This window comes from Aethalodelphis obliquidens, unplaced genomic scaffold (assembly GCF_003676395.1).
Source record: "Aethalodelphis obliquidens isolate GAN/ISIS:26980383/991018 unplaced genomic scaffold, ASM367639v1 scaffold8, whole genome shotgun sequence".
Taxonomy (NCBI): domain Eukaryota; kingdom Metazoa; phylum Chordata; class Mammalia; order Artiodactyla; family Delphinidae; genus Aethalodelphis; species Aethalodelphis obliquidens.
In genome coordinates this window covers 54,144,052-54,171,946 of record NW_020837952.1, presented here as the reverse complement: position 1 = coordinate 54,171,946, position 27,895 = coordinate 54,144,052, and the positions used below count along the sequence as shown (strand labels likewise).

The following is a 27,895-nucleotide window of genomic DNA, read 5'->3' as shown; positions in this document are numbered from 1 at the left end:
TGCTCATTAAATGCTTATTGACCAGAACCGAGGTGAACTACATTCTTAGGAGCCTCAGGTTCTTGGAGAACAGCTCTGGCCCTGTCCGTGGAAGTGAGTCTCCAGCCCAGAGGGTCCCCAGGTCTCCTACTGGAGTCCCGGAGCAGGGATGCCTGGCAGGGGCCCAGCCCAGCCCCTGAGGGCCACCCCACCCTTGAGCCATTCGGCCAGACCGCAGGCTCCGCCTCCTGCAAACGGCCGTGGGGGCAGCAGCTTGGGTAAGTTCCCCTTCCGCTTCCTCCTGCCTCCTGTCCCGCCGCTGCTGCTCCTTGCTCAGGGCACCTCTCCAGCTCTCCATACCCCTGTGTCTGCAGAAGCGCTCCGGGCCCTGAGCTGTCAGCACCACCGCCCTCCAGGCCTCGGACACGATGCAGGCCATAAAGTGTGTGGTGGTGGGAGATGGGTAGGTACCCGGTTGGACTTGCTGACAGCTCCGTCCCGGGGTAGCCCTGGCCCCCCCGCCCCCCGCCCTGGCGCCCCTGGGGAAGCCCCCTGCCCTGCAGATGGAGGGGTCCCTGGGAGGCCGCCGGAGGAACGGCTCCCTTCTTCTCCCAGGGCCCAGAGGGAACCCCAGGGGTGGGCTGAGGACAGCTCCACTCTGTCTGCCCACCTCACCCCGGAAGCTGCCTTGGTGGAGAGTACAGGACTAGGGTTGGGGGTTCCTGGGGCCTCTCGCCTGCACCCTGAGAGCTGAGGCTGGTCTCCCATGGGCCCTCAGGCTTCGGTTCTGTGGATGCCGGCTCGGGGTGGGGGGAGGTGGGTCCCCAGGCTGACCTGGGCTCTAGTCACTGGCTTGCGCTGCTGTGTGGCCTTGGGCAAGTCACAGCGCCTCTCAGAACCTCAGCTTGGCCATCTGGAAAGAGGCCCATGCCCGCAGGGTTGATGTGGGGCCCCTTGCGATATTTTGACTGGTGGTCCTGCACGTAAGTGTGTTTGGTGAAGCCGGCCTGGGGAACTTGGGAGCTTGCGCGGGGGCTGTGGGTGAGGAGCAGAGGGGGGAGGGGCGTGAGAGACAGAGCTGCGGGAGGAGGAGGAAGGGGGAGGGGCGTGAGAGACAGAGCTGCGGGAGGAGGAGGAAGGGGGAGGGGCGTGACTGGGGGCCAGGGTGGGCCAGGCTGAGACGAGGCGACTTCTCAGCTGTTACATCTCAGCGACCTCCGGTTGTCATGTCCCGCTATGGGCCTCAGTTTCCTCATCTGTAAAGTGACAGCTTTGATGTGCCCGTCTCTCGTGCCTGCCAGCAGCGCTGTCTTAGGGTCCAGCCTGCAGGTACCGCCTGGGGTTTTCTGTAGGTCCAACCCCGACACGTTCCCGCTGGTCTGGCTGGGCAGGCCTCTTATCCAACCCTCCCATCCTACTGCGGGGCAGCCTGAGGCCTTAAGAGACTCGATTTTCCCGGCCTGGGGTGGGCTGGTTTATCAGGCAGCCCTCCGCTGATGCACGTTATCTGCCTGCCTGTCCAGCCCTGTTCACTTCTGCTTTATATCTGATCTGAGGAGGGGAGGGCGGAAGCCAAGGGCAATGTTCCAGTCACTTAGAGTTACCTTGTTGGCAGGCCCGGGGCAGGGGGTGGGGAGAAGAGGGCAGCCGGTCTCCTCCGAGCAGGAAGTGACGAAACCAAGTTGGGCAGGGGAAGGCCCAGGGCTATCTGTGCCCCCTGCCCCCTCCCAGCCCAGCAGACTGAGGGCGAAGACTGCACGAGTAATGGCGATCACTACTAACTTAGTACTTACTATGTGCAGGCCCTGGGCCTAGTCACACTCCTCTGTTTTATCCTCCCACCAACCCTAATATTAGGCCCATTTTACAGTTGGGAAAACTGAAGCTCAAAGAAGTTGTCATTTGCCCAAGACCTCATGGGATTTGGAATCCTGGTCTCTCTGATTCCTAAACTCCATGCTCTTACAGCCATGGTGAGGTGGGAGGGAAAGAGGAGGGTCAGGCTTTCCCCAGTATTTGCTGCTGCTACGCTGTGCCAGGACTGTGCTCAGTTCTTTTACCGGCTTCGTCTAATTTACCTCTCGGTCCATCCTATGAGATGAACTCATCTTATCCCTATTCTTATCCCTATTTTCTGGATGGGGAAACTGAGGCATAGGGAGGTTAAGTGACTTGCCTAAGATCATGCTACCCCTAGGCAGGTGATGAAGCTGGGATCTGGATCCCAGGGGAGTGATGGCAGAGCTCTGGGCAGGTACCAGGGGCCTCCTGGGGACCCCCTGCTCTTAACCCTCTGTCTCACATCCTTGTCACCTGGGGAAGCCTGTTACAATACAAATTCCCAGATCCAGCCCACACCCCTGATTCAGAATCTCTGGGGTAGGACCTTGAAGTCTGTCCTTTAACAAACACCCCAGGTGACTCTTAGGTGTGAGAACGCTGATACAGGGATTCTCAGACGGGGACACTGATGCCCAGAGGGGTGGGCCTGGGTCTTCTCTGAGGGCTGGGCTAGGGGACCGGGCAGGTGCTGAGAAACCTCCCTGAGTGTCGGGCAGGGCCCATGACCACTGTCCTCTCGAACTTCCTGTCTTGCAGAGCCGTGGGCAAGACATGCCTGCTTATCAGCTACACCACCAACGCCTTCCCGGGAGAGTACATCCCCACCGTGTGAGTTCTGTGCGTGGGCAGGGCGCTCGGAGGCTGGGGAGACACGCATCACCAAGCCCACCCCCTTTTCAGGCACATCCTGTGAGCCTGAAAGTCAGCCTCCAGCCAGTCTCTGCCTGCCAGAGCTGCCCACTGGTTCAGCCGGGGAGGCAGCAAGCAGCGCCGGGATGAGTGCTGAGGGCCCCCAGAGGGGAGAGAGGCTGCCGCGGGGTGGCCAGGGAGCGGGTGGCCTTCCAGCAGGGAGATGCGGAGGGCTGGCGTGAGCAAAAGCAGGGTAGAAGAGGGGCTGGGGCGAGTCATGGAGGGCCTTGACACCGGGAGATCAGAGACATCAGGGCCCAGTGTGTGCCGGGGGAGAGGGCAGTGCCACCTGGAGGCCTGCCCGCGTGTTGGATGTGGTGGCAGGGCTGTCACCTGATGCACAGGTATGTAGGAGTATGTGGGGTGAATGGGAAGCATCGGCCCCCTCTCACCGGTGCTCGGTGGCCCCATCCCTCTCAGAACAGCCCCCCAACTCCATAGTACAGCATCCAAGGCTCTGTGTGGCCTTCTCCCACCTTCCTTTCTGGCTTCATAGCCCAGTACTTTGCTTCTTGTCCCGTCTGCTTCCCGCCCCTGGTCACCAAGCACTCCCTGGGCATTTCCACCTCAGGGCCTTTGCTCCAGCTGCTCCCTCTTCCTGGACTGCTTTTCCTTCCCACGTCCACATGTCTAAGACCTCCAGGCCAGCTCCAGTGTCTGCTCCCCCAGGAAGCCTTTCTAATCCAGCCTGAAAGTGTCTCTCACTCCCCAGAGAGATTTTGTCTGATCTTTCCCGTGATCACGAGCCTACGGCGGGCAGGGGGCCACGTCCAGTCCTTTCTGGGTCTCCCCGTTGTCTTAGGAGAGTGTCTTACGCACAGTGCAGTCTGCACATTGCCTTAGACACGATATATCTGTTTTGAGTCGACCTGAACTGAACTTCATGGAGAGGCTCTAGGAGGATGGATCACTGCTACCATCTATCAAGGGCCTACTGTGTCCTGGTCCCCGGACGAAATGTCACACGTGTGATCTCATTCGATGCTCATGGGAGGAGGTGGCTATTATTCTAGCCCCAGGGTGCCTGCGGGGGAAACTGAGGCTCACAGCAGCTAAGGGGCCTGTCCCCCAGGGTCACCAGGTGGGCTGGGCTCCCTCTACTGATATGTCTCCCTGGGACACTGGCCCTGGCTCCAGTTGCCTCAGGGACCCCAGCCCGGGCAGGAGGATGGCAGCGAGGAGAGGGCAGAGAAACCTGGGTAGGAAGCCTGGAAAACTGATTTCTGCCCCGGTTCATTTCGCAACTCCTGCTATGGCGCCAGTGCCCCTCTCCTCGTCGGCCCTTACCTGCTCGCTCACCACCAATCACCCAATGCCTTCTGGGGCTGAGGGAGGGCTGGCTCTAGCCTTCTGGTGCTGAGGGAGGGCTGGCTCTAGCCCTGAGCGGGAAGGCAGGTGCAGAATCGGGGAGGGCCAGTCTCCCCAGGACGGTGCTGGCGCTACCTGTGTCCTGTCTGCCTGTTGCAGCTGGGCTGGAGGGCCCACCTGCTTAAAGACCTTAGACCAATCGCTTCCCCTCGGTGAGCCTCAGTTTTCCCTTTCTTTAAGAGGAGGGGCAGGGCTGGGACATGCCAAGCTCATTGCCCCGGGGGCCTTCCCTGTGCAGGGAGGTGGGCGGCGGCGAGTTCTCTGGTGCAAGATGGTGGGACCAGCAGAGACCGAGGTAGGGTCAATTGCACTCAGCAGCCCGGAGAGACTGGCCCCTGGTGGCCGTGAGTGGATTCGGTGGTCCTGGACAACCTTGTGGAAGGACAGACAGAATGGACCAGACAAGGTTTACCTTCCCAGGACTCAGGGGTTGGGTCAGAGAGCAGGGCCGGCTCCTGGGTGAGCCGTCTAGGCAGGCACACACTCGGGTGGGTCCTGTACTTGGTTTAATGCTCAGATGCCCCATCCTGAAATTCTTAATGTTTGAACAAGGGTCCCTGCATTTTCATTTTGTGCTGGACCTGCCAGGTGTGTAGCCAGGCCTGCATCCCACCGTCTTTGTCTTCCATATGGAGTTACTCGGCTCTGGACAAGCCCCCAGAGGGGCTCCTGCTACAGTGCTCGCACCCCTGTGACAGGGAGGGGAAAATAAGCCACCCTGAGCCCTTGACAGTGGAGGGTGGGGACAGCCGGGGAGAGCAGAGTTGGGCAAAACAGGTAGCCTGAGATCTCTGGCACAGAGACAGAGGTCAAGAGAGCTCTGGGGCTAGGGGTGGTAGGGTTTGCTGGGGCCGGAGGCAGGTGCCAGTGGACCAGATCAGATAAGCAAGAGAGCTGAGCTGAACTTGCTGCCTGCGGGTTGGGGGATAAGAGCTCAGGGTCAAAGCCCTGTCTCACAGATGGGGAGACCGAAGCCTGCTCTGTGGATGGCCCTGTGCTGGGGGTTGGGGATACAAAGACAAGGCAGGAAGACCCTGCTCTCAGGTACCTGTGACCTAGGGGTTCTCCCCTTTCCCCTCTGCTTATGATCATTCTCAAACGGAAGCCCAGGTGAGCTTTCAAAAGCGAAAATTAGATAGAGCCTAAATTCCTCCCTTAAAACCCACCTCTTACTCCATTCTGGTCCTCGGGGACCAGACACGCCAGCCTCCCCCAGGCTTCTGCACTCACCACTTCCATCACTCAGTTCCCGGCCGAGGAATCCCCTCCCTGACACACTGTCTAAAGCAGCCCCTCTCTCCACCCAGGCCCCCTCCATCTCTCCACCCTGCTTGACATTCTTCGCAGCCCTTCCCCATCTGCCTTCTCCTGCTGGGATGGAAGCTCCATTAGAACAGGGCCCTGGTCTGTCTAGTTCACTAGACCAGGGGTCCCCAACCTCTGGGCCACGGCCTGTTAGGAACCCGGCAGCACAGTAGGAGGTGAGCGAGCGAAGCTTCATCTGCGGCTCCCATCGCTCCCATTGCTCGCATTACCGCCTGGACCAGCACCCCCCCTCCCCCCTTCCCCCCCCCTCCCCTGCCCCTGCCTCGCGCATTCCGTGGAAAAATTGTCTTCCATGAAAGAAGACATGGTGCCAAAAAGGTTGGGGACCGCGGCACTAGAGCAGCTTCTAGAGATGAGCACATGGCTGGTGCTCTGTAGTGACAGGGCCAGCCTGGCAGGCAGGGAGGGCATGTTCCAGCCTGTCCTGAGAAGGTGCTGGAACTCACACCAGCAGGGGGCTCAGCTCTGTGGGGGCTTGTCTCTGGGAAGGAAGAACACAGGTGGTTAATTTAGGTCGGAGGGGCCAGTACTCGGTTTTCACCTTCCTTTGTAAACTGGCAAATCCAGCCCAGATTCCCATGGACAGGATGACGTGCAGCCTCCCTAGTGGACGTACCAAGCTTTCGGGCCTGGCCTCGCACCTCCCCCTCGCCCCATACTCTTGCCACCAAGCGAGTTATTCCCTCACTGTGTGCTGCTGGCTCAAGCCTCCCCACTGCTCGCACACGCCCTCTGGCCCCTTGCATCCCACCTGGGACACCTCTCCGCTCCATCTCCTCCAACCACCCACCTCTCTCACCGGTGGCTCCGTCTCCCAGCTTCCCCTCTGACCCTTCTCCAAGACTTTTCCACCCAGTGGCCAAGAGGGCCTTTTCCAAATGCAAAGCTGATCATGTAAGCCCTGCCTGGTGAAGCCCCTCGCTGGCTCCCCATTGCCTGGAGGACCACGCCCCGAATCCAGCAGTGGTCCATACCCCACCTGACCTATCAATCCTCCCTGGTCCCCAGGTCACAGCCATGCATGCCCTGTGGTCTCTGTGTTCTGTGAGTCCACCTTCTTTCCCCTGGAAGCTTGGGTAGTGGTCAGGTGATGCCCGGCGCTGAGCGCCCTTTCACCTGCCCCCCATACCCCTCCTCCACTGCAGCCCTGGGGGTGCAGAAAGAAGCCACACAGACTCTGGGTGAAAGCACTCCAGCCGTGTGACCATGGGCAGGTCACTCTCCGGCTTTGACTCAGTTTCCTGCTGTGTGAAAGGGGCACCATGGTAGAATCCACTTCCTGGGCTCACTGAAACGATCTAAGTATGAAGGGCCTGGAACAGCACTTGGCACCCCTAGGTGCCCAGCCAGCGTGAGCTCCCTGCCCTCTCCACGGCTCCCAGTCAGCCCCCAGACCCCAGCTCAAACTCCGCTGAGTCTCCAGCCATGAAGTCGCAGTGACGCTTACGCCATGAGCTTTTCTGAATTGGGTAACAGGATCTAGTTCTGGCTCTGCCCCCAACTGACTGCGAGATCTTGGGCAAGTCCCTTCCTGTCTGTGAGCCTCAGTTTCCTCATCTGGTAAATGGGAGTGAGGGTTGGCCGCAGTGGTGGTCTAAGGCTCCTCTGGTCCTGGCTCCCTGCGGGTCTCTGAAGTAGGGGACCCCGGGAGTTGTGGATCATTTTGTCCCTGCAGTGATCCCTCAGGGTCTGGCAGCTGGTCCTCTGTGGGGGGCGGGTGACGTTGAAGGATGAGACTGTTCAGCTCCTCAGCATCTCCCCATGAGGTGGCTTGAATATCCTCTGTCCCTGGATCTTCCTAATGGCCCCAAGAGATAGGGCTTTTTTCACAATGGAGAAAGTGAGGCTCGGAGAAGCTGGGTTACTCACCCAGGGTCACACAACCAGGACAAGGCTTCACAAGGAACTTACTGTTCCCTCCCACCTCTGGGTGGCCATCCCCGGGCGAATCAACCCTCCTGCAGCGCATCTGTCCACTCTCTCGCTCACAAATGAGTGTACAGAGGCAGCCAGGTTCAAATCCCAGCTCCTATGCTTGTGAGCTGGTTGGCCTTGGAAGAGTTATTTGACTTCTTGGGGTCTCAGTTTCCTCAACTGTCTAATGGCAAGAACTTGAGGTTCTTTTATCTTGGGTCACTTGGGACTTCAAGACCTAATGTATGAAGGTCTCTAACCCTCTGACCAGCCCCAGAGCAGGTGTTTGGTGCTGCTACAAGTCCCAGGAACCAGCTCTTTCCCAGTTGCCACGGCCCCTGAGACCCTGGAGTTGGCTCAGAGAAGACAGATGCCTTTGGCTCAAGGAATCTTGGGGGTTTTTTGGTGTCAGAATTTCAGACTGGACAGTAAAGGAAAGAGTGTCCCTGCATCCTAAGCTCATCCCAAAGGAGTGTTTCTGGCAGAAGCCGAAGAAAGCATGGACACTTCTTTCCCCATCATGCCCAGCGATGTCTCCCTGAACAGTGCCTTCCGCCTGAAATCCCACTATGGTATGGGTGGTACCAAGAGTAGGTCCACAGGGCACCTACTACGTGCCAAGTGCGATGCTGGCCTTGGTGCAGTGAGGAACAAGCCAGACTTGATGTCTGCTGTTTGGGTGCTAAGTTCACCACAGATTACTGAGTTGGGACGGGGTGGGGGCCCCGACCTGGCTGGGGCTCTCGAAAGGCTTCCTGGAGGTGACCTTGAAATGGGACTGGAGGGAGGATGAGTAAGAGTCAGCCCAGCACCAGGAAAGAAGAAGAGTGGGGAGCCAGGGGAGGGACGTTTGCAGGAACTTTCCAGGCAGGAGGGAGCAGGGCCATCTGCGGAACTTAAGGCTGGACAAGCATGGGGTGTTAAACATGTCAGGTTACCCACTTTTTTGGGGGGGGTGTTGCCTGTCACAGGACAGAGGTCTTTGGAGTTGCTCTGAAGCATTACGGCTTCTACAGCCTGTCACTGAGCAGTGTTCTGGGAGGGCTTCGTGGAGGGGGTGGCATCCCAAGGGCTTCAGTTCAGTTTGGTTTAACTCTGTTCCACCTACACTCACTAGGTGCCAGTTCTGAGTCTTCAGAGATGAAATTGACATGGGCCCCGCCCTCACGGAGCCCACAGCCCATGGTGGGACAGAGACACACTAAAACCAGTTCATAGTCAAGGCAAAGCAGTTGCCTGAGAGAGGGGACGACAAGCTCTTTCCAGGTCGGGGACAGGGAGGGAGGTGTCTGGGACGTTTCCCCACAGTGCGAGCTTGTGCGATTGCCCTGGAGGCCTCTCTGGTGTTGGCAGGGAGATTTTAGCCTCTGCCCCACCCTATTCCTTCAACATGTGCCTTTCCAGTGTGTGCCAGTGGCATTTCCTGAAATCTCCAGTAACTGACAGTTTTTGGTGTGCACTAGGGGTGGGCTGGAAGGCCAGGGAATTAACACCCAAGGATTTCCCTCTGCCAATGGGAGATGGAGAAGGTGGTTAAGTACCCCAGCTCCCTGCCTCCTCTGGGGGATGCCCTGAGCTCAGTGGCCCCAGCCAGACGGAGCCCCAGTTCCCGCGCAGTAACAGCTCAACAGCTGCTGTCCCTTCCCCTCGGCTGCCTGGAGTCACTTCCCAAATAAACCGCTGGTGCCACTCCCTCATCTCGGTGTTTGCTTCTGGGGGGACCCAACCTAAGATGGGAATGAACACTCATTCAGCAAATATTGGGTGACCAGCCGCAGCGTCCAGCCTAGGAGGTGGGTAACGTTTATTCTGATCATGCCTTGGAGAGAATGTTATGCAGCCTTGAAAAATCGTCTCTCCAAAGGGTAGGTAAGGGCAGAAAAACAGTAGAGACAATGTTTTCCTCTTTATGCTTACCTGCGTTTAAAATTTCTTATGTAATAGATCAGTATTTAAGAAAAATAAAAAATAAAACCCAACTGCATAGAGCTTTGTGACTTTGGTCCTGTTGTAGCCCCTCTCTGGGTCTTGGCCTCTGCCATGGAACCATGGACTGCAAGTCCCTAGACTCTGGGGCTGGAGACTGGCCCTTCTATCTTACCTGTTCCCACAGGTTCGACAACTATTCAGCCAACGTGATGGTGGACAGCAAGCCCGTGAACCTGGGGCTGTGGGACACGGCAGGGCAGGAGGACTACGACCGCCTCCGGCCGCTCTCCTACCCGCAGACGGTATGCTGCCCAGCCCTCCTCGTGGTCCTGGGCTTTGCATCCCTGTTGCCTCTGCCTGCTGAACCCTGACCCTCCCCTTAAGGCCCAGCTCGAGGAGTCCCCGCCCTCCATCAGGCCCCTGTCATTACCGTGCCCTCTGTCTTCCCAGCCCCTCTGCCTCTTGGGCTGCTGCACCACCTGGTTCTCAGTGGGCGGGGCAGGCAGACTCTGGACCAATGGGAGCTCAGGATGGCCGGCTCTGGGGGTGCTAGGGGAGGGGAGGAGGGATGGGGGCACATCTGCAGGTGGCTGCGTGGCTGCTGGGCTCTGTCTCCAGGGTGGCAAGGAAAGCGCTGGGGCTGGTGACCAGACGGCAGGTGGGGGGTAGGTAGTGAGTGCCTGGTGAGGAGCATGGATTCTGGAGTTCCAGATGGCAAATGCTTTAATCCTTGTAAACCTCACTTTCCCCATCTGTGGAATGGGGCAGCAGCAGCACCGCTACAGTGTTGTGTGAAGATTAGCTACTTAGAACAGGCTCGGGCCGTTAGGAAGTGTTGGATAAACAAGCAGCAGCCTGGTGTAGAGGTGGGAAGGGAATCCCTGCTCTGCCGAGTCCTAAGCGCCCAGCATCCCCTGGGCGCTCCAGCCCTCAGTGGCTGCCCAGGTGTGGGAGAGCCCAGGTGGGATGCCTCCAGGCCTCCCCTCACGAGTAACCCTTGTCTGACCTCCCAGGACGTCTTCCTCATCTGCTTCTCCCTTGTCAGCCCAGCCTCCTATGAGAATGTCCGGGCCAAGGTGAGCGGGATGGAGCGGGGGTCTTGGGGGGATGGGGCAGGTGACCCTGAGGGAGGGGAGCACGGGAGGGAGGGACCGCTGACTTTGGCCTGCCTCTGGGGCAGCAGAGGATGTGGGCAGAGAGGGTCCCTAGTGCCACCCAGGGCTGGCGGGGGGGACTGGGGGTGAGACAGACGGGGTCTCAGAGGGGGCTGTGATAGTTAGCTTTACTCTCTAACCTGTCCTCTCTCCTCCCCACACACCCTCATGACTCCCTATTATCTCCTCCCGGCTTGGTGCCCCTCTTCTCCGCCTACCCCCTGCACAACCTCCTGCCCCCACCCACCGGCCCAGTGGTTCCCGGAGGTGCGGCATCACTGCCCCAGCACGCCCATCATCCTGGTGGGCACCAAGCTGGACTTGCGGGACGACAAGGACACCATCGAGAAGCTGAAGGAGAAGAAGCTGGCGCCCATTACTTACCCGCAGGGCCTGGCGCTGGCCAAGGAGATCGGTACAGGGCTCGGGCTCAGACAGGGGAGCTGGGTGCAGGGGGATTGGAAACATAGCTTCCAGGGCCAGGCTGTGCGATTCCACCCTGGGTGTGCCGTGTACTAGCTGTGTGACCCTGGACGAGTCACTTAGCCTCTCTGGGCCTGTGTTTCCTCCTCCGTGAACCATGGCAACAGTCGTAGTGCTGGGTGGTTGGGAGGATTAAATGAATTCACGCCCGTGAGCTCCTAGAGCAGCACTGCACGTGGGAAGCACTTTGTGTTAATTGTTATTATAATATTAGTATAATCCATAAACAGACATCGAAATAAGTGCATTTGGACAGACAGAAGCAGGGATGGAGGGGGGTGTGCCGTGGTTTCTCAGAGGACGAGCAGCCAAGTCAAGCTTGGGTTTTCCGGGAAGGCTTCCTGGAGGTGGTGCTTCTGCTTGAGTTTGAAGGGTGACGTCTTTCCCTCTGCATCCTTCTCACCCCCCATTCCTCACCCTCCTGGCTTCTCAGCCCAACTCCTCTTTGCCTCCCGGCCACTGGGCCAGAGAAGTGACTTCTCAGGGTCACGCAGCTGGTAGGTGGCAGAACCAGGATTTGAACACAGGACCACAAACCGATGGCTTGGGGGCCTCCTCGTGGTGGCTCAGGGCTGCCTGCACTAGGGAGGTGATGACCGATGGGTCTGGCCTCTTCCGTGGCGTCCAGGTCTGCTGTCCTTTGCCTGGGGACAGGGTACTTGCCCAAGAGCCTGGGACCACCAGTGGGGTTTGGCCACTATGAGAAGTGGCCCAGCTGCCCAGGGTGCTCTGCTCACCACAGGGTCCAGCAGACCCAGGGTTTGGCCCCGAACTGGTGGGGCCTGCTGCAACCCATCCCTCCCTCAGCCCTACCACTCTTCCTTCCGCCGGAACTGGGAGGGCCCTGGGGACTCACATCTCTTCACAGGAAGAGAAACCACAGCCGTCACCCCCTCCTTCATGTGACTAGACCAGTGACATGGCCGTCTTTCCCAGGGGCCTCCGCTGCCACTTAAACCCTGGGTCCTTTGTCCCATCCTAGGGGCTCTGGCTCTCAGGCCCTCTGGTCTTTCCTCACGAATATTGGGGATTGCACCCCTGCCTTCTCTTCTTTCTGAACAGCCTGTCCCCCCGGACTCCTTCCACCCAAGACAGTGACTCTCCAGCCTGTGTCCGACCCCGTCCTTCTTAAAGCACAAGGTTTCGGATGAGATGGGGCCTGGAAGCCTGGATTCTGGTCCTGGCAATGACTGTCTGTGTGACTTTGGGCCAGTGGCTCCCCCTCTCTGGACCTCAGTTTCCCCATCCGTACTAGCCAGCCTATACACTCCCTAAAGTTCCTTTCTCCTTCATGAGGAGATGAGTTGGGGTTCCTGCCTTGGCCTCTAGCCAATCCTCTTGGAGCCAATACCAGCTGGGGGTGGCCAGGGGCAGTGACTAATGACTCTGAACTTGCCTCGGACAAGCCCAGGCCAAGGGGGAGACCTGGGGGGCCTGCAGGCTAATGAGGACAGCAGCTGCCTCTGCCCACCAGTCCCGGGTGACGCGTTGTGGGGCAGCTCTGATCCCAGCTGCTAATCACAGGATTGGGCGCTTCCTGGGTGCTGGGCCGGTGCATTCTCCTGCTTCATCGTCATAGCAACTATGAAGGAGGGACTGTCATCGTCCCACTTTACAGAGGAGGAAAACTGAGGCTCAGGGAGAAGTCACTAGCTCGAGGCCACCCAGCCGGGATGTGCCAGGGCCGAGACTCGAATCCGGGCTGCGTGGCTCCCCCAGTCATGATCAGGGCGGTCTGCTGCCCCCACAGGTGGGCGACTGGGGAGCAGAGAGGGGGGACAGGCTGAGGTCCTGGAGTGGCCAGGCCTCTCCTCAGGACCCTTTCTCTAGACACCACTGATCCAGGAAGCAGGAGGGTGGCAGGTGCCAGGGAGGACGCAGCTGGAAGGTGTGGAAGAAAGAAGTGGACACTGGCTACGGTCCCTTGCAGGGAGACAGTGGCCAAATGCCCAGTGACACCCTTCTGGGCACAGAGGGTTATGGTGACGAGACTCCCAGACCCAACTCGGGGTGCTCCGTACCTGCCAGCCGAGCCCTGGGACCACTGCCTGTGCTCCCTGGTGGGACAATGCTCCCACGTGCAAGGGAGACATCCAGTGTGTGACTCAGGACAAGTGACATCCTCTCTGAGCCTTGGTGTCCTTGTCCTTGCCCCACACTTTCTTTCCCTCGTCCCTGGGCTGCCCCTCCTGAGATCTTGGCTCCCCTCTCGCAGCTGTGTGTCTCTGGCCCCGGGGCATCCCCTCTCTGGGCCTGATTCCTCACCTGGGAAGCGGGGACTCACAGAATTTCTTCACAGGGTTGTCGGAAGCGCCCAGCTCAGTGCCTGGCAGGGAGCAGGTGCTGGTCAGCGTTGGTCTGCTTCTTCCCCCCACGGAAGAGCAAAGTTCCCCCTTCCTGCCCCTCTCCTTCTCTGTTTTCAGTTGCTCACTTCAGGGAGACTGCTTGGGTTGTAATGGACACAGGAGCTCTCACAGGTTCCTTCCAGAACGTCACAGAACACTGCCCCTGGGAGTGGGGCTCAGCCTACCTTCCTCACTGTCTGTGCTCCGTGCTCCAGCCCTGAGTGGTCACGTGGGAGAAGGCTGGTCCCCTCATGGGGGAATGGGTGCTCCCCAGTTCCCATTCCTCTTGCTGAGGGCCCCCAGCTGCCCCTGGCGGAGGGGAAATGTCTAGTGTGTGACTTTGGATAAGTGACTTTTCTGAGCCTCAGTTTTCTCAACTGTAAAGTGGGGAGATGCGAAGGACTGGTTAGATGAAATTTGGAATGTCCTAGTGAGCGGGCCACGGGTTCCTCAGGCCTCCCGGGGGAAGACGGAGGCAGGCATGTGGGAATTTTCTAGAAGAAAGTGAGGCGCCGAGAAATTTGGTCACCGTAGCTTGAGCCCCTTTCTTGCCAGGACGGTATCCTTCCTTAAAGGGCTTTTGTGTCCAAGAAAGACACAGACCTGCTCTCGTTGTGGGGGGGGGGGGGTCTTAACCTCTCCCTCTGAGTAAAACTCCCCGTTTCCGACATGAGGAGACTGAGGCACAGAGGGGTAAATACCCTGCTCTGAGTGACACAGCCCAGGTGGCCGCCACAGCCAGTGCAGTTGCGTGGCTTGGGACGGGGTTTTGCCCAGCCCTGACCTAGGCCTCTACCCTCTTGCTGCCCTAACCTAGACTCAGTGAAATACCTGGAGTGCTCAGCCCTCACCCAGAGAGGCCTGAAAACCGTTTTTGACGAGGCGATCCGGGCTGTCCTCTGCCCCCAGCCCACGCGGCCACAGAAGCGGCCCTGCAGCATCCTCTAGGGGTAAGAGCCCCTCCCTCCCCTCCCCACGCTCCCCCCCACCCCCGCCACACACACAGCAGGCTCTGGCTGGGAGGGAGGCGTCCAGCCACTGTTCAGTGGCCCTAGGTTTCATCGGGAGTGGCATTTAGGCTGCGACAGAAGAGGGACCATCAAAGGGGCTTCAGGTTGCCCATTTGCCTGAGCCGGTCCTGCTCTGTGAGCCCAATTCCCAGAAGGAAGGTTCAAAGTGTCAGAAAATGCCAGGTAACCTGAGGCAAGGCGTGGTGTCACTGAGCTGCCCCTCTGCCGTCCCTGCAGCAGGGTGGGGAGGATCACGGCAGAAAGATACCTCAGCCCCTACCCCTTGGAAGAGGCCGCTTGAGCCGGGGAGACCTGACACCCACATATAGGGGTGGAGGTAGGACAGACTGAGTTATGAGGCTACTGGGGCAGAAGAGGGATGGGTAGGGGTTGGAGGCACCCACAAGGCTTCCAGGATGGGTGGGACAAGAAGGACGGAGAGGACTTGGCCAACCTTGAGCAAAAGCTGGGAGCTGGAATGAGCCGTGAGCCAGGAGAGCCGGGAGCGGGCTGTGGATTCTGTTTGGCCCCCAATTCTCACCCACTGCCTGTCTCCTTTCCAGGACACACCCAGCCCTCCCAGCCAGATGGTTCTGACCCTCCGGGGCCCCCACCCAAAGCCCCAGGACATCCCCGCTGGCCATGCTGTCCCCTTCCTGTGGCGTTTCTTAGCAAGACGGCTGCAGAGCTTGGCTCATCATCTTCTCTGTGCTGGAGTCCCCCCCGGGGAAGAGTGTGCACTTGTAGGTGCTGCGTCCCCATCCCCTCATGCTCCTGCCTTCCCAGGGGCCAGAGGGGAGCCCCAGGACCGATAAGCCACCCCTGTGTTGCTGTGGTCAGATGCCCCACGTGGCATCATCTACCTGTTTACTCCTCCCTCCCAAAGCCTGAATCCCCTCTGGAAACTTCGGGCCAGATGGTTGCCGGCCACCACTTATATACCTTCAGGGACGGGTCTCTTGCTCTCCCGTGAGGCAGTCTACTCCAATATTGATGGTCTTGCTTGTCTGAGGTTCTCCTACTGAAGCTAAATTAAGTGTCTGAGAAGTTTGCTCTTCTGGTCTTAGTGCTCCTTTTGGGGACAACACAAAACATTCAGATTTTCTAAATCTCTGTGGGCACCTGCCCAGCCAATCAAAAGGCTGGGTCCTGCTGACTCCTGCCACCTCTCAAGTCTTTCTGCTCCACTCACAGGATCCTGAGCTGCATTTACCTGTGACAGTCTTAAAACTTGCAGACCCTGCCAGTCGGGATTTCTGTCATTGCAACTAGGAACCCAATTCAACCTGCTTAAGCAGAAAATAAATTTACTGATTCAAGTTTGGAAATATATGACTTCAGGTGCAGCTTGATCAAGGGGACTCAAATGATGTCATCAGAGCTCACTTTCCTGTACCTTCTGATGTCTGATTCATTCTTAGGCAGGTGACTCTCAAGGGCTTCATCCTTCCCGTTTCAAGTTCAGCAAAAAAGAGCAAGTGTCTGCCCCCGGCAAAGTTCTAATTAAGGTTTACTCTGATTGGACCAGCTCAGGTCTTTTCAACCAATCACATTTGTCAGGAGAATGCTGTGTTCTGATTGGTCAAGCCTGGACTACATGCCACACGAGAGCATGGAGCGGAGGCAGCCCTTTCAAAACCATACCCACTAGAGTGGAGGGAGGGGTTGGTTCTCAAAGGGAGACTGAGAGTTTTGCCAGAATTGGGGAATATGGGTGTCGAGCAGCCAGAAACCCCTAGTCTCCACTATTGGAGGTCCCAGGAAAGTGTCCCAACAGTGTAAGGAAGCAATGCCGGACCCAGCAGGCACAAAACACAGGCAAGTTTCTTTAAAAGAGAGATGGGGCTGCTGTAAGGATTTACGAAGCTCATCCCTAAAGCGCCAAGGTACAGGATGGAGCCAGTCCCACCTCAGTGTTTGCTAATTCACAAATGCCAGACCTTCCAATCCTGCGGACGACTGTGCTTCTCTATCTAAATGTCATCCACCCATTCAACACGAATTCACTGAACACCTACTCTGTGCCAGGCATTGTTCTGTGGTCCAGCGGTACACCCAAGTTCTTGCCCTCAGGGGCTGACACTCTAGAGAAGCTAAAATAAAGGATTAAAAAAAAGAGATATAAGACCCCGTCCCTGACGACACAGAAGTTCCCCCAATTCCCAGCCAGTGAAATGATTTGGGTTTCATTTTCTGCTCTTCCAGGCTCCCGGCCACTTCCACTGCCCCTCGTAAGTCCTGAAGTTCTGATGCAAGATCTCAGCTCACTGGCCTCCTGAGAGCCCAACCCTCTTGAAAGGGATGGGGTGCAGGGGGGAAATCCCGTGGCCTTTTTTAGTTTCAGCTCAGACAAGGTCGTTATGCTTTTCAAGTGACTTCTCTGAAACAAACCAAAAAACCACTAACACCCCTGCCCCACCCCCCAACACACGACACAGATACAGACATGTATGTGTCAGAACTCACACCCTAAAACATCCAACGTTTAAAAGCCCTGAGAAGCGCCTTCCAGTGGGCCAGAGTCGAGGAGAGCCTCTTTCTGTTTCCTGCTCTTCCGGGGCCTCAAGAGAAATTCAGGACCATCCTGGTGGCCCCAAGGCCTGGCTGCACCCCACCTCCCTCGCTCGTCCTGCGCTTACACCTCCTCTGCCACGTGCCTCTTCCCCTGAGCCTACCCCAGTGGATGCAGTCCTTGTTTTATACCAATAATAAAGTCAGGAAATAAATCCTCTCACCATTGTGTGGTTTCACCCGGCACATATGATCTCATTTAATTCTCCTAGCAGCCTTCCAATGTAGTACTAACATCTCTGTTTTGCAAAGAAGGAAATAGAGGCACAGGAGTTAGAGCTCAGTTCACTAAGGCAGACACTGTACTTTCCCACCTGATACCACTACTTCCACCCTCTTTGCTAACGGGATTCTAGTTTTGTGCAAAGCAGCAGTGTATTTAGCCCCAGACAAAAATACTTGTTCCCAGCCTGCTTTGCAACTGGAGTTCCAAGTTCGCACAGTTCTGGCTAACAAGACATAAGTGAAAGTCAGCTGGAAAGGTAGCTTCTGTGAAAGTTTTTGTTGTCTTCCATAAAAGAATAAGGGACCCAGCCAACACTGACCATTGCCCTGGCCCCTTCCCTGATGAATACTGATGAGAAGTCTGGAGCTGCAGCAGCCATCTTATGAACCTGAAGCCACAAACATGAAAATACAACCTAACGTGCTAAGAATGGAGTAGCAGAAAGATGAAAAGAGCCTGGATTCTTCACAACTTTGGTCAGCAGCTGAACAAATGCCAGTGGCTGCCTTGTTAAGGGAACAGAGCAAAAATGAAACCACTTATTTGTTTATGTCACTGTTAGGCCTTCTGTTACTGTTAGTTGACAGCATTTGTAACTGAGGTCTTAGGACTCCCAGCTCTGTGTTCCTTCTGCTGTATCATTGTGTCCAGAACTCACTGAGCATGGGGTGAGTCACTCGTTTCTGCTTTGCAAATTGGCTGAGGACCAGAACCCCTTCAGATAGGAAAGAGAAACCTCGAGGGAAGTCGGTGAGGAGTTTTGAAACAGGAAGAACTGTTAGTTGTGGGCAGGAGCTGACAACATGGCGATGCTCACTCATTTGACAGCAGCCACTCCCATGGACCCTCCTGGTGCCAGGCCCAGGCTGGGTATCAGGGCTTGGGTGCGTTATATTTGGCCTCTTGCAATAAAATCATCATCTGGTGGCAAAGGAAAGCACCTGCCAGATAATTCTGCTTCATTTGGGGCTCTCTGTCTTGGAGCCTGGCTTCTCCTTGTTTCTTCTTCCAAAGCAGAGGCCTGGGGGTCACTCTGACTTCTCCCATTCTGTCCCCCCAGCATTCACTGGTCACCAAGCCTGGAAAATTCAGCTTCCCAATATCTGTTAAACCTACCCCTCATCTGGCCCACTGCCACTCCCTACTGTAGGTCTTGCAACCATCCCCTGGACAGTAGCTACGGCCTCCTCACTGGCCTCCCTGCCTCCACTCTCCCTGCCTTCTCCAACCTTCATCGGGAAGGCTGGCGGAATCTTCCTCATTTACAAACGTAATTACGCCACTCAGATGCCTCGGTGTAGCGTTACCATGATCCTAGCAAGTACCTGGCACCTAGTGGATGCTGATAAATGTCTGTTGTTTATATAAATGAATAAGCAGGTGAAAGAATGGACTTTAAAGGAGAGAGAGAGAGACCCAGCCCTTCTAGTGACCCAGCTGGGCCCAGCCTTCCAGCATCCTCACCATACATGAGCCATCTCGGACGTGCCAGCCCAGTCGAGTCCCCAGAGGACGGCAGCCCCAGCCAGCACCGTGTGGAGCAGAACAGCTGCTCCACTGAGCCCAACCAACTCACGCAATCATGAGAGATGACACCATGGTATACTGAAACAATGCCTCTTCTGGGGCCAAAGTCCTTGCTGTCTCTTCCTTTGATCTCTTACTTCTCCCTGCTACCCTCTTAACTCCTCCACTGCCCAAGAAGTATTCACCTCTGGGGACATCTGATTCTACCTAGGCCTCATGGGATGTGCGAGGCCGGGCAGAGTAAGCTCTGGGGAGTGAGACAGATCTAGGATAGTTCTAGAAGACTTCTGAAGGCTTTGAGAAAGTGAGATGATGAGCAGTCATCCATGTAATCTGAGGTCCAGATCAATTCAGTTCCCACGTGCTAAGACTATGCTCTGTGCCAAGTGGCGCTGGGAGCTGGAGGTGCAGAGAGGGGTGAGACCCAGCCGTCTGCTCCCCAGGGGCCCAGAAGCCAGTGGGAGAGACAGACGTGTAAATCAACACCTGCCACGGGGTTTGATCAACATACCACAAAAATGTACTCAACAGCAAACGGAAGAGACCCTGGTTTCAAGGCGCCAGGTAGAGATGTTTCCGCCCCCTCACCCTGGCTGAAAAGCAGCACAAAACAGAAACACAAACTCTCTTCTTCAAAGAAACCAGGAGACACCTGTGACCCCAAACCACAGCACGCAAGCACAAAGAGCAGATGGAGGGGTGGTAAATGATTTAACAGGGCCCAGGAAAGACAAACCTAAGTGCCTGCTGTTCCATGGCAGGGTGGGGTGGGAGGCTTGGAGATGGGGAAGATGCAACGAACTGGCCTTACAGAACCACAAGGGGGCTCCAAATTAGGGGACCCAGATACCATAGATGGCGAGGCAGGAGCCTGAAAACAGGTGGGTTGTTTGGAAGTCTGTATAAGGAGCAGTTAGACCCCCTGGTCCTCTCCCCTGCGCTATGCAGCCTGGCAACAACCCTTCCCCAACACGGGCAGGGAAACCCAACTGGAGAGCTCTGGACCCAAGGACACCAGCCGCAGAGCAGGTGCGGGTGAGGCTCCAGACTGATTATTGGCAATGTGGCAGATTTGACTGCACTTAGCAGATAATCACTCCCTCCATCCTCTACCTCTGGACGAGGAGCGTACTTCCCCGCTCCACTGATGCTGCCTCGGCCATGTGACTTGCTTTTGGCCAGTGGGATATTAGCATATGCCTCACAAGGAGTGATTTGATGTGCTTGCCCCATGTTCTCTTGCGCTGACAAAAGAACAGGCCCTGGCAAGCCTGCTGGTTCTAAGAGTATAAAAGAAATAGGGAGCAGGGGTGTCCAGATGACCTGCAGACCTGCAGCTCAAAGCGGATCAGCCTGGCTGAGCCCAGCCTACATCAGCCAATCCCCACTGACCTGAAGGTGTGTAGTGAAATAAATGCTTATTGTTGTGTACCACAGAGGTTTTTGCGGTTATTTGTTACACAGTAGTAGCTGACTGATATGGGAGCATTCAGTGAAAGTCTGAAGGCTTAACAGGGTGATCCCAGCTCCCTTCCCTCACCCAATTTAGGAATGCAAGCACCCAGGCATACATTCATCCCAGACAGGAAGCTGTGGATGGGATCTGACCACCCCAGTGAAAAGTCTTACAGATGCTGACAGCTGGTGGCATCTGGATGTTCTTGACAAAACGTTCAGCTGTTCCTACAGAGGTGTTCACTATTTTGCAAGCCCTGTTCACTATTTTACATAGAGCTTCCAGTCCAATTTTTAATGCTTTATTCTGCAAGGTGAATGGATAACCAAAGATGACTGTTTAATTGAGGAAAGTTCTAACATGAAAGAGATCCAATGAAACAAATAGAAAAAAAGGATCTAGCAAGAAATAGAGACAATGCAGTGATCAGAAGAAAACTTTAAAGAAACCATCACTGCTATCCTTAGAGAGAAAAGGAAACATATTATATCCACAAATAAATACAGAATGCCATAACACATGAATAATCAGAAAACAGAGAAGAGCTCTTAGAAATTAAAAATACATTGATTAAATTTTTTTAAAAATAGAGACGCTGGAAAATAAAATAGAGTAAAAAAAAAAACAAACCACCTCTCAGAAGATAGAATAAGATGGTAAAAGTAAACAATAAGAAAATTAGGGCTTCCCTGGTGGTGCAGTGGTTGAGAGTCCGCCTGCCGCTGCAGGGGACATGGGTTCGTGCCCCGGTCCGGAAAGATCCCACATGCCTCGGAGCGGCTGGGCCCGTGAGCCATGGACGCTGAGCCTGCGCGTCCGGGGCCTGTGCTCCACAACGGGAGAGGCCACAACAGTGAGAGGTCCGCATAATGCAAAAAAAAAAAAAAAAACAAAAGAAAATTAAAGGATTACAAAAATGGGCAGAAGACCTAAATAGACCTTTCTCCAAAGAAGATATACAGATTGCCAACAAACACATGGAAGGATGCTCAACATCAACATCACTAATCATTAGAGAAACGCAAATCAAAACCACAATGAGTTATCACCTCACACCGGTCAGAATGGCCATCATCAAAAAAATCTACAAACAATAAATGCTGGAGAAGGTGTGGAGAAAAGGGAACCCTCTTGCACTGTTGGTGGGAATGTAAATTGATACAGCCACTATGGAGAACAGTATGGAGGTTCCTTAAAAAACTAAAAATAGAACTACCATATGACCCAGCAATCCCACTACTGGGCATATACCCTGAGAAAACCATAATTCAAAAAGAGTCATGTACCACAATGGAACATGGAAGCAACCTAAGTGTCCATCGACAGATGAATGGATAGAGAAGACGTGGCACATATACACAATGGAATATTACTCAGCCATAAAAAGAAATGAAATTGAGTTATTTGTAGTGAGGTGGATGGACCTAGAGCCTGTCATACAGAGCGAAGTAAGTCAGGAAGAGAAAAACAAATACCGTATGCTAACATGTATATATGGAATCTAAAAAAAAAAAAAAAAAAGGTTCTGATGAACCTAGGGGCAGGACAGGAATAAAGACGCAGCCGTAGAGAATGGACTTGAGGACACGGTGTGGGGGAAGGGTAAGCTGGGATGAAGTGAGAGAGTAGCGTTGTCATATATACACTACCAAATGTAAAACAGATAGCTAGTGGGAAGCAGCCGCACAGCACAGGGAGATCGGCTCGGTGCTTTGTGACCACCTAGAAGGGTGGGATAGGGAGGGTGGGAAGGAGATGCAAGAGGGAAGGGATTTGGGGATATATGTATACATATAGCTGATTCACTTTGTTATACAGCAGAAATTAACACAACATAGTAAAGCAATTATACTCCAATAAAGATGTTAAAAAAATAAAATTATACAAAAAAAACCCAACAACCCAGATAACCAACAAGGACCTACTGTATAGCACAGGGAACTATATATATATATAAAACTGAATCACTTTGCTGTACACCTGAAACTAATACAACATTGTAAATTAATTGTATTTAATAAAAATTAAAAAATAATCAAAGGATTAATCTAGGAGGCCAGTAGTAAAATAACAAAAGTTCCAGAAGGAAATAATAAAAAATCTTCCCTAGAACTGAAGAACACAATTCTTCAGATTAAAGTAGTTTGCTGCGTGCCCCAAACACTTGCTGTTGGGGGGGACATGACCCAAGCGTTATAAAATTTCAGAAATTTAGGGATAAAACAAAGACCCTAGAGGCTTCCAGAATAATGAAAAAAGCTACCTAAAGTTACACACAAAATATTGAAAATAAGAATAGGGCTGGAAGCTAGAGACATGAACAGATGCCTTCTACCATCTGAGTCAAAGTCTAGATCCTCAACCTAGAATTCTAAACCCAGACGGGCTATCAACAAGTGTGAGAGGAGAATTAACAATTTTCAAACCTGCATCCTTTCTCAGGAAGTTACTGGAGGGTGTAGGCCAACCAAATAAGGGCGTAAACCATTGAAGAGGAAAGTGTGGGATTCCAGAAACAGGACAGAACATAGGAAGAAGATGAAGGGAATCGCTGATCTGATGGTGGAGAAAGAATCCCAGGGTGTCAGCTGTGCACAGGCCTGGGGGACAGCTGGGGCAGAGAGGAGGAGTTTAGGAATCTCCAAGAAAAAATTATCCCTGAGATTAGACCCTGGAAATTCCACTGTGCGGTTTTTATGAAGCTACAGGAGTGTATGGAAATACTTAGTCCAAGAAAACTAAAATTTTTTTTAAAAAAAAACCTTGAGCAAATGAAAAAATGAGACAATTATTAACTCCTGGCTGAATAGGAAATAATATTTACACTGCATGAATAATGGAAACACTGAATATGCATTTAACAGAAAATACATTATGTTGAGAAGAGAGGGAAAAGGGACCGGAGTGTGCAAGAAATCTAAAATCTTCATTTTCCTTAATATGAAGTCAGTAGATAACAGGTAAAGTTGGGGATTCAAGTGGTAGAATTCAAGTGGTAGTGGCTATTTAACAAGATGGAGATAAATACAAGGAGAAATAGCTGAGAGGGTGGAACTGCCTCTGGGATAGAGGATGGGTCAGGGCCACGGGAGAACTCCTATTTTTTGCTGTTATAAGTCGTTTTTAGCACTATTGGTTTTTAAAATTTACTTGCAAACAGTAATTTGATAAAAACATATTAAAAATAAGTGCGTTACAGATGAAAAGGAAGCCCAGAGGAGGGAGCGTCAGAGAATGAAAAGGCTTCAGAGAGGGTTCCCCTGAGCAGCTGTTGCCCTAAACCTGTTGAAGGATGAAGAGAGGGCCAGGGAACAGCCTGTGCAAAGGGCCTGGGGCATGTGTGTTCAGCCCGAAGGCCATGGCTCTTAGAAAGAGAGGAAGGGTGAGTGGGAAGAGAAGCAGGCAGAGGCAGCTTACATGGGCACCCAGCAGTAGCAGGTACTGCAGATTTCATTCTACAGCAACAGGTGGCCCTAGGACGGTCTCAAGGAGGAAGCAACTGGTGTGATTTTTAACAGGCTCTTTCTCCTTGCTGAGGAGGGGGTGAGGGCAGAAGCAGGGGGACCAACAAGAGGTGATGGTGGTTTGGCCCAGAAGGGAGGCTCCGGGGATGGAGAGCAGTGGACAGGTTATAAAGATGAGAGTTCGAAGTAAAAGCAATAAGGCTTGGTGCGGGGAGTGGTGGGGACAAGCTGACAGGCATTTCCTTCATTTGACCTTCACGTGAAATTTTGGGGCTGGGTGGGAAAGGGAGCACATTATACTGAAGAAGGTGTGCAGAGGAGTTTTTCAAAGTTATGCTGCTTGACTGAAGCAGATCTGGGGCTCAAACTCACCTGCCCAGTCTGCTAGCCCATCTCTCCCGACTGCAGGAGGTGTCCCTGGGAAGGGCTGCTGGGTAAAGAGGTTAACTGATTCTAATTCCCAGCAATCCTATGCAGTAGGTCTTGAAGAAGAGGGACTGAGGCTCAGAGAGGTTAAGTCACATATCCAAGGTCACACAGCCAGTAAGTGGCAAAGCTGAGATTCAACCCTAACAGGAGACAGCCGGGGCTGATGAACCAGAGGACGCCCTTAATAGGGACTTCTGTGACGAAGCCGCAGGGGCTGGGCTGGGAAGGCGTTTTGGCTCATCTTAGTTGAGAGGACAGACCTCAGCATCGGTAGCTGATCCCCCAACCCTGCCCTGTGGCCGGCTCTGGCCTGGGCATTGTGGAGGAGAAGGAGGCGGAAGAGGCTTTGTCCTGGCTCTCAGGGAGGGAGAAGCCCGGGCCCCAGCTCCTGGGAAACCGCCTGTCCGACGTCAGAGGCACAGTCATTGGTCTTGGGGAGCCTTCCAGTCTGAGGGTGGAGACATGGCCCTAGTTTTAAGGAGCCCAGGGTCTGATGGGGGAGACATAACATTATTCTGTCTTGTGGAGGCAGGCCCGGCAGCCCCTCCAGGACACCAGGGACAGACTGAGGTGCCAGGTCCAGGCCTGCAGTTAGAGGCGCTCGGGCTCCAGGACCTCAATGCCAGGCAGGGCAGGGCCACCTCACAGCTCCCAGACACCCAGTGTCCCAGTTCCCCAGAGCTCATAGCTGTGGAGTTGCACTTTCTCTTTCTGCCCCGCCATCCCCAGGAGGAGGGGCTGATCAGGGGCGCCAGGGTCACTTTTGCTTGGGGAAGGCACCTGGGTGGGGGTCAGGATCTAACTCAGGTCACAGCTCCCCTAGCCTGGTGCCCAGGAACCCCCGCCACTTCTCCAGCTTCCAGCCGACATTCAGCAGATCAGTCTCCCCTCCTCCCCTACCCTGAAGCTACCCATGCATGCATGCATCCATCCATGCATCCATCCATCCATTCATCCACCCAACCATCCATCCACCCATCCGTATCCATCCATCCATCCACCCATCCTGTTCTCCTCATTGAACGTGCAGAGCCAGGCTGGTGCCAGGCCTGGGGACATGGTGGGGACGCACACAGAGTCTGCCTTTCTGGAGCTCACAGCTGAGCACAGAAGACGCGGCCCCCTGAGCTGAATCTTGATGAACTTCGATTAGAGGCCATGTGAGGCCAGGGTCGGGGTGGGGGGCTCTGGGAAGTCCAGGGGAGGGGCCTGGCTGGTCCAGGGCAGGGGAGCATCCAGGAAGAGGCCCCTTGAAGGAGGACTTCCTCTCACACGTGGGGGTGGGAAAGGGTGAGGAGAGTGGCCGGGCGGAGGGTACCGCCTGTGCAAAGGCCCTGAGGAGGACCAACACTTTCTCACCGGTTCCTGACTGGTGAGCCTTTGAAAAACGTAAACCGGGTCACAAAACTCCTCTGCTCACGCCCCACAAGGCTCCCAACACACAGCCTGAGAGCACAAGGCTCTACGCGGTCTGGCCTCGGCGGCCTCCCCGCCTCCCTCCTCTCCAGTCACACTGGTCTCCTTCTCATCCCTCAAACACACACGCTTGTCCTCACCTCAGAGCTGAGCGCCGCCGTCCCATCCCATCTCTCTCACCTCCTCAGAGAGGCCTTCTGAGCTCACCTGTCTAATGAACGAAGGAAAGACCAAACAAACGAATGAACTAGTGAGGCCGGGTGTGCCTGGAGCATAGGTAGGTGAAGGAGATCAGCAGAGGAGGAGACCTGGGCAGGCGGCAAGGCAGGGAGGGTGCAAAGCCTGGTGGGCTGCAAGGGGTGGGCTTTATTCTGAGCTGCTGAGAAGCCACAGGAGGGCCTTGGGTGGGGGAGGGACAGAGCCGTGGACACTGCCCCCCTCACTCCCAGGAGCTGCCTCAGAGCCCACCCACTCCTCATGAACTCGAACAGACAGATCACTGGCGCCTGGAGGGAGGGCCTTGCTGGGGGGTGGGGGGGCTCCAGGCGGAAGCGGTGTCCCCCCTCCCCCGCCTTTGTCCTACTGTGTGCTGCAGCAGCCAGAGCGCCACCTCTGCAAGAGCAAGGCTCTCTGAGGGCCTATAACACACCAGCCCGGGGGACCTAGGGGCACAGTCAGTCCAGCCCTGGTCCTGAGGAATGGCCGAGTGTGGAAAGGGGCCTGGCACATAGTAGGTGCTCAATAAACACTCCTTTCCTTCTTCTCTCCCTTCCTGGCTGTTATCCTCCATTGCCTTCTCAAAACGGGTCAGGCCGCTCAGGTGGGCAAGGTGCTTAAGAGCATGCCTTTGGCGTGAAGCCATCCAGCCTCTCCACTCACTAGCTGTATGATCTGAGTAAACTGCTTGCCCTCTCTGAGCCCCAGCTTCCTCACCTGGAAACGCTAACACTGCTCACCATAGGCGGTGTGGTGGCCATGAAGCTCGGTGATATATGTGAAGCAGCCCGCTTCGGAGGAGGGCTTCATAAAAACCATGGTCATTACTCACTGATCCTTATGCGCTTACGATGCTCTTATCCAAAGAGGAACTTAGGAGTGATCTAGTCCCATCTCCCCATGATCCAGATGGGAAAACTGAGGCCCAGAGAGGGGACAACTTACCCATGGTCACATGGCTGGTTGGCACAAGCTGGGGTACGGCGTCCAGGGGCAGCCAGGCCTGTGCTCAGGCTCCAGACAGAGATCTTAGGGTCTCTGTCCAGGGGGATCCAGGGGCCAAGTCTGGCTTCCCGCCTGTTTCTGTATAGCCTGCCGGCTAGGGCTGTTTTCTACAAACCAGAACTCCGATGAAGCAAAATGTTACCCCTCCAAAAAAAAAAAAAAAAAAAGAATTCCACCCTCGTCAATAGTAGATCTGTATTAACAACAACAGCAAAAAAGTCCTCAATTATTTATCATTTGAAATTTTGTCAATGTACAAAGAGTGGAAATTTGTGTTCTCCTGTATACTGGCTTTGATGTTGCCTCTTGGCCCCCAAAGCCTGAAATAGTTCTTCTTTACCCTGTCCTTCTATCCCTCACCCTGCCCGGGGCTCTCCAGACTCAACCAGTCTCAGGGCTGATAACCCCCATCCGGCCTTCCTCTGCGGCTGGGGAACCCGGACCGTAGGACTGTGTACTCCCCACCCAGTGCTCGCCCCGTGCTCCCAGCCCTCCTTGCGGCACTGGCCTTGGAACCCAGCTGTCACCCTGGGGGACGTGTGCATGGTGGCCTGGGCGGCGTCCCACCACTGGCTCTCGGACCCCAGCTGCCCTGAGTACCACGCTCTCCTTTCCAACCCCTTTCTGGGGGAGGCAAGGCCAGCGTGGGTGGCTGAAATCTCCCCGGTAACAGGATCTGCGACCCCTTCCAGCCTCCTCCCCTAACCTGCTGCCCCTCCTCCCTCACCCGCACCTGCGCTCCAGCCCCTCCTCCCGGCCCCTCCTCCGGGCTCCTCCCGCACCCCACTCCTGCTCCCTCCTTCCCTGGCTCTCCATGTCACCATCTGTGGCACAATCCTTCTCTGTCACTCTCCCTGCCACCCCCTCCTTCTCCTCCCTCCTTCCCCGCTTTCTCTCCCTGCATCTCTTTCTGCATCCCTCCCTCTCGCCCCTTCTCTTGCTCTTTCCTCCTCTTTCTCTTCTCCTGTCACGCATTTCTCATCACTCCCCCTCATTCTGGCTTTCCACCCACTGCCGTCTTCTCTGTCTCTCCCTCTCTCTCTACCTCCGACCGACCCCCCTTTCCCCTCTCTTTCTATTGGCTTTTTATGGTCCCCTGTTCCCCATTTCTCTTCTTTTTCTTGGGAGGCTTCTCCCTCCTCCCCCACCCCAGGCTCCTGCTTGCAGACCCCCCATCTGTGCCCCTATCCCCCACCACCACCCAAGACGTGTCCTGGAGATGGGGGGTGACGCACCAGGCGCTGGTGGGAAGTCAGGGCCGGAGACCAGATGGGAGCGGCTCTGTGGGCAGACGTGGCCGCTGCAGGCCTAGGAGGGGGCTCCGTT

At 55.1% G+C, this 27,895-nt stretch overlaps 1 protein-coding gene across 1 annotated transcript; it reads left to right on the top strand.

Moving 5' to 3' along the window:
• Positions 1-266: 266 nt before the first annotated feature.
• Positions 267-16,346, top strand: RAC2 (Rac family small GTPase 2). Its single transcript, XM_027107555.1, has 7 exons — positions 267-442; positions 2,578-2,649; positions 9,452-9,569; positions 10,281-10,343; positions 10,677-10,836; positions 14,067-14,199; positions 14,823-16,346. Exons 1-6 carry the CDS (start codon positions 408-410, stop codon positions 14,195-14,197), a joined length of 579 nt encoding a protein of 192 aa, XP_026963356.1. The 5' UTR covers positions 267-407; the 3' UTR covers positions 14,198-14,199; positions 14,823-16,346.
• Positions 16,347-27,895: the final 11,549 nt, after the last annotated feature.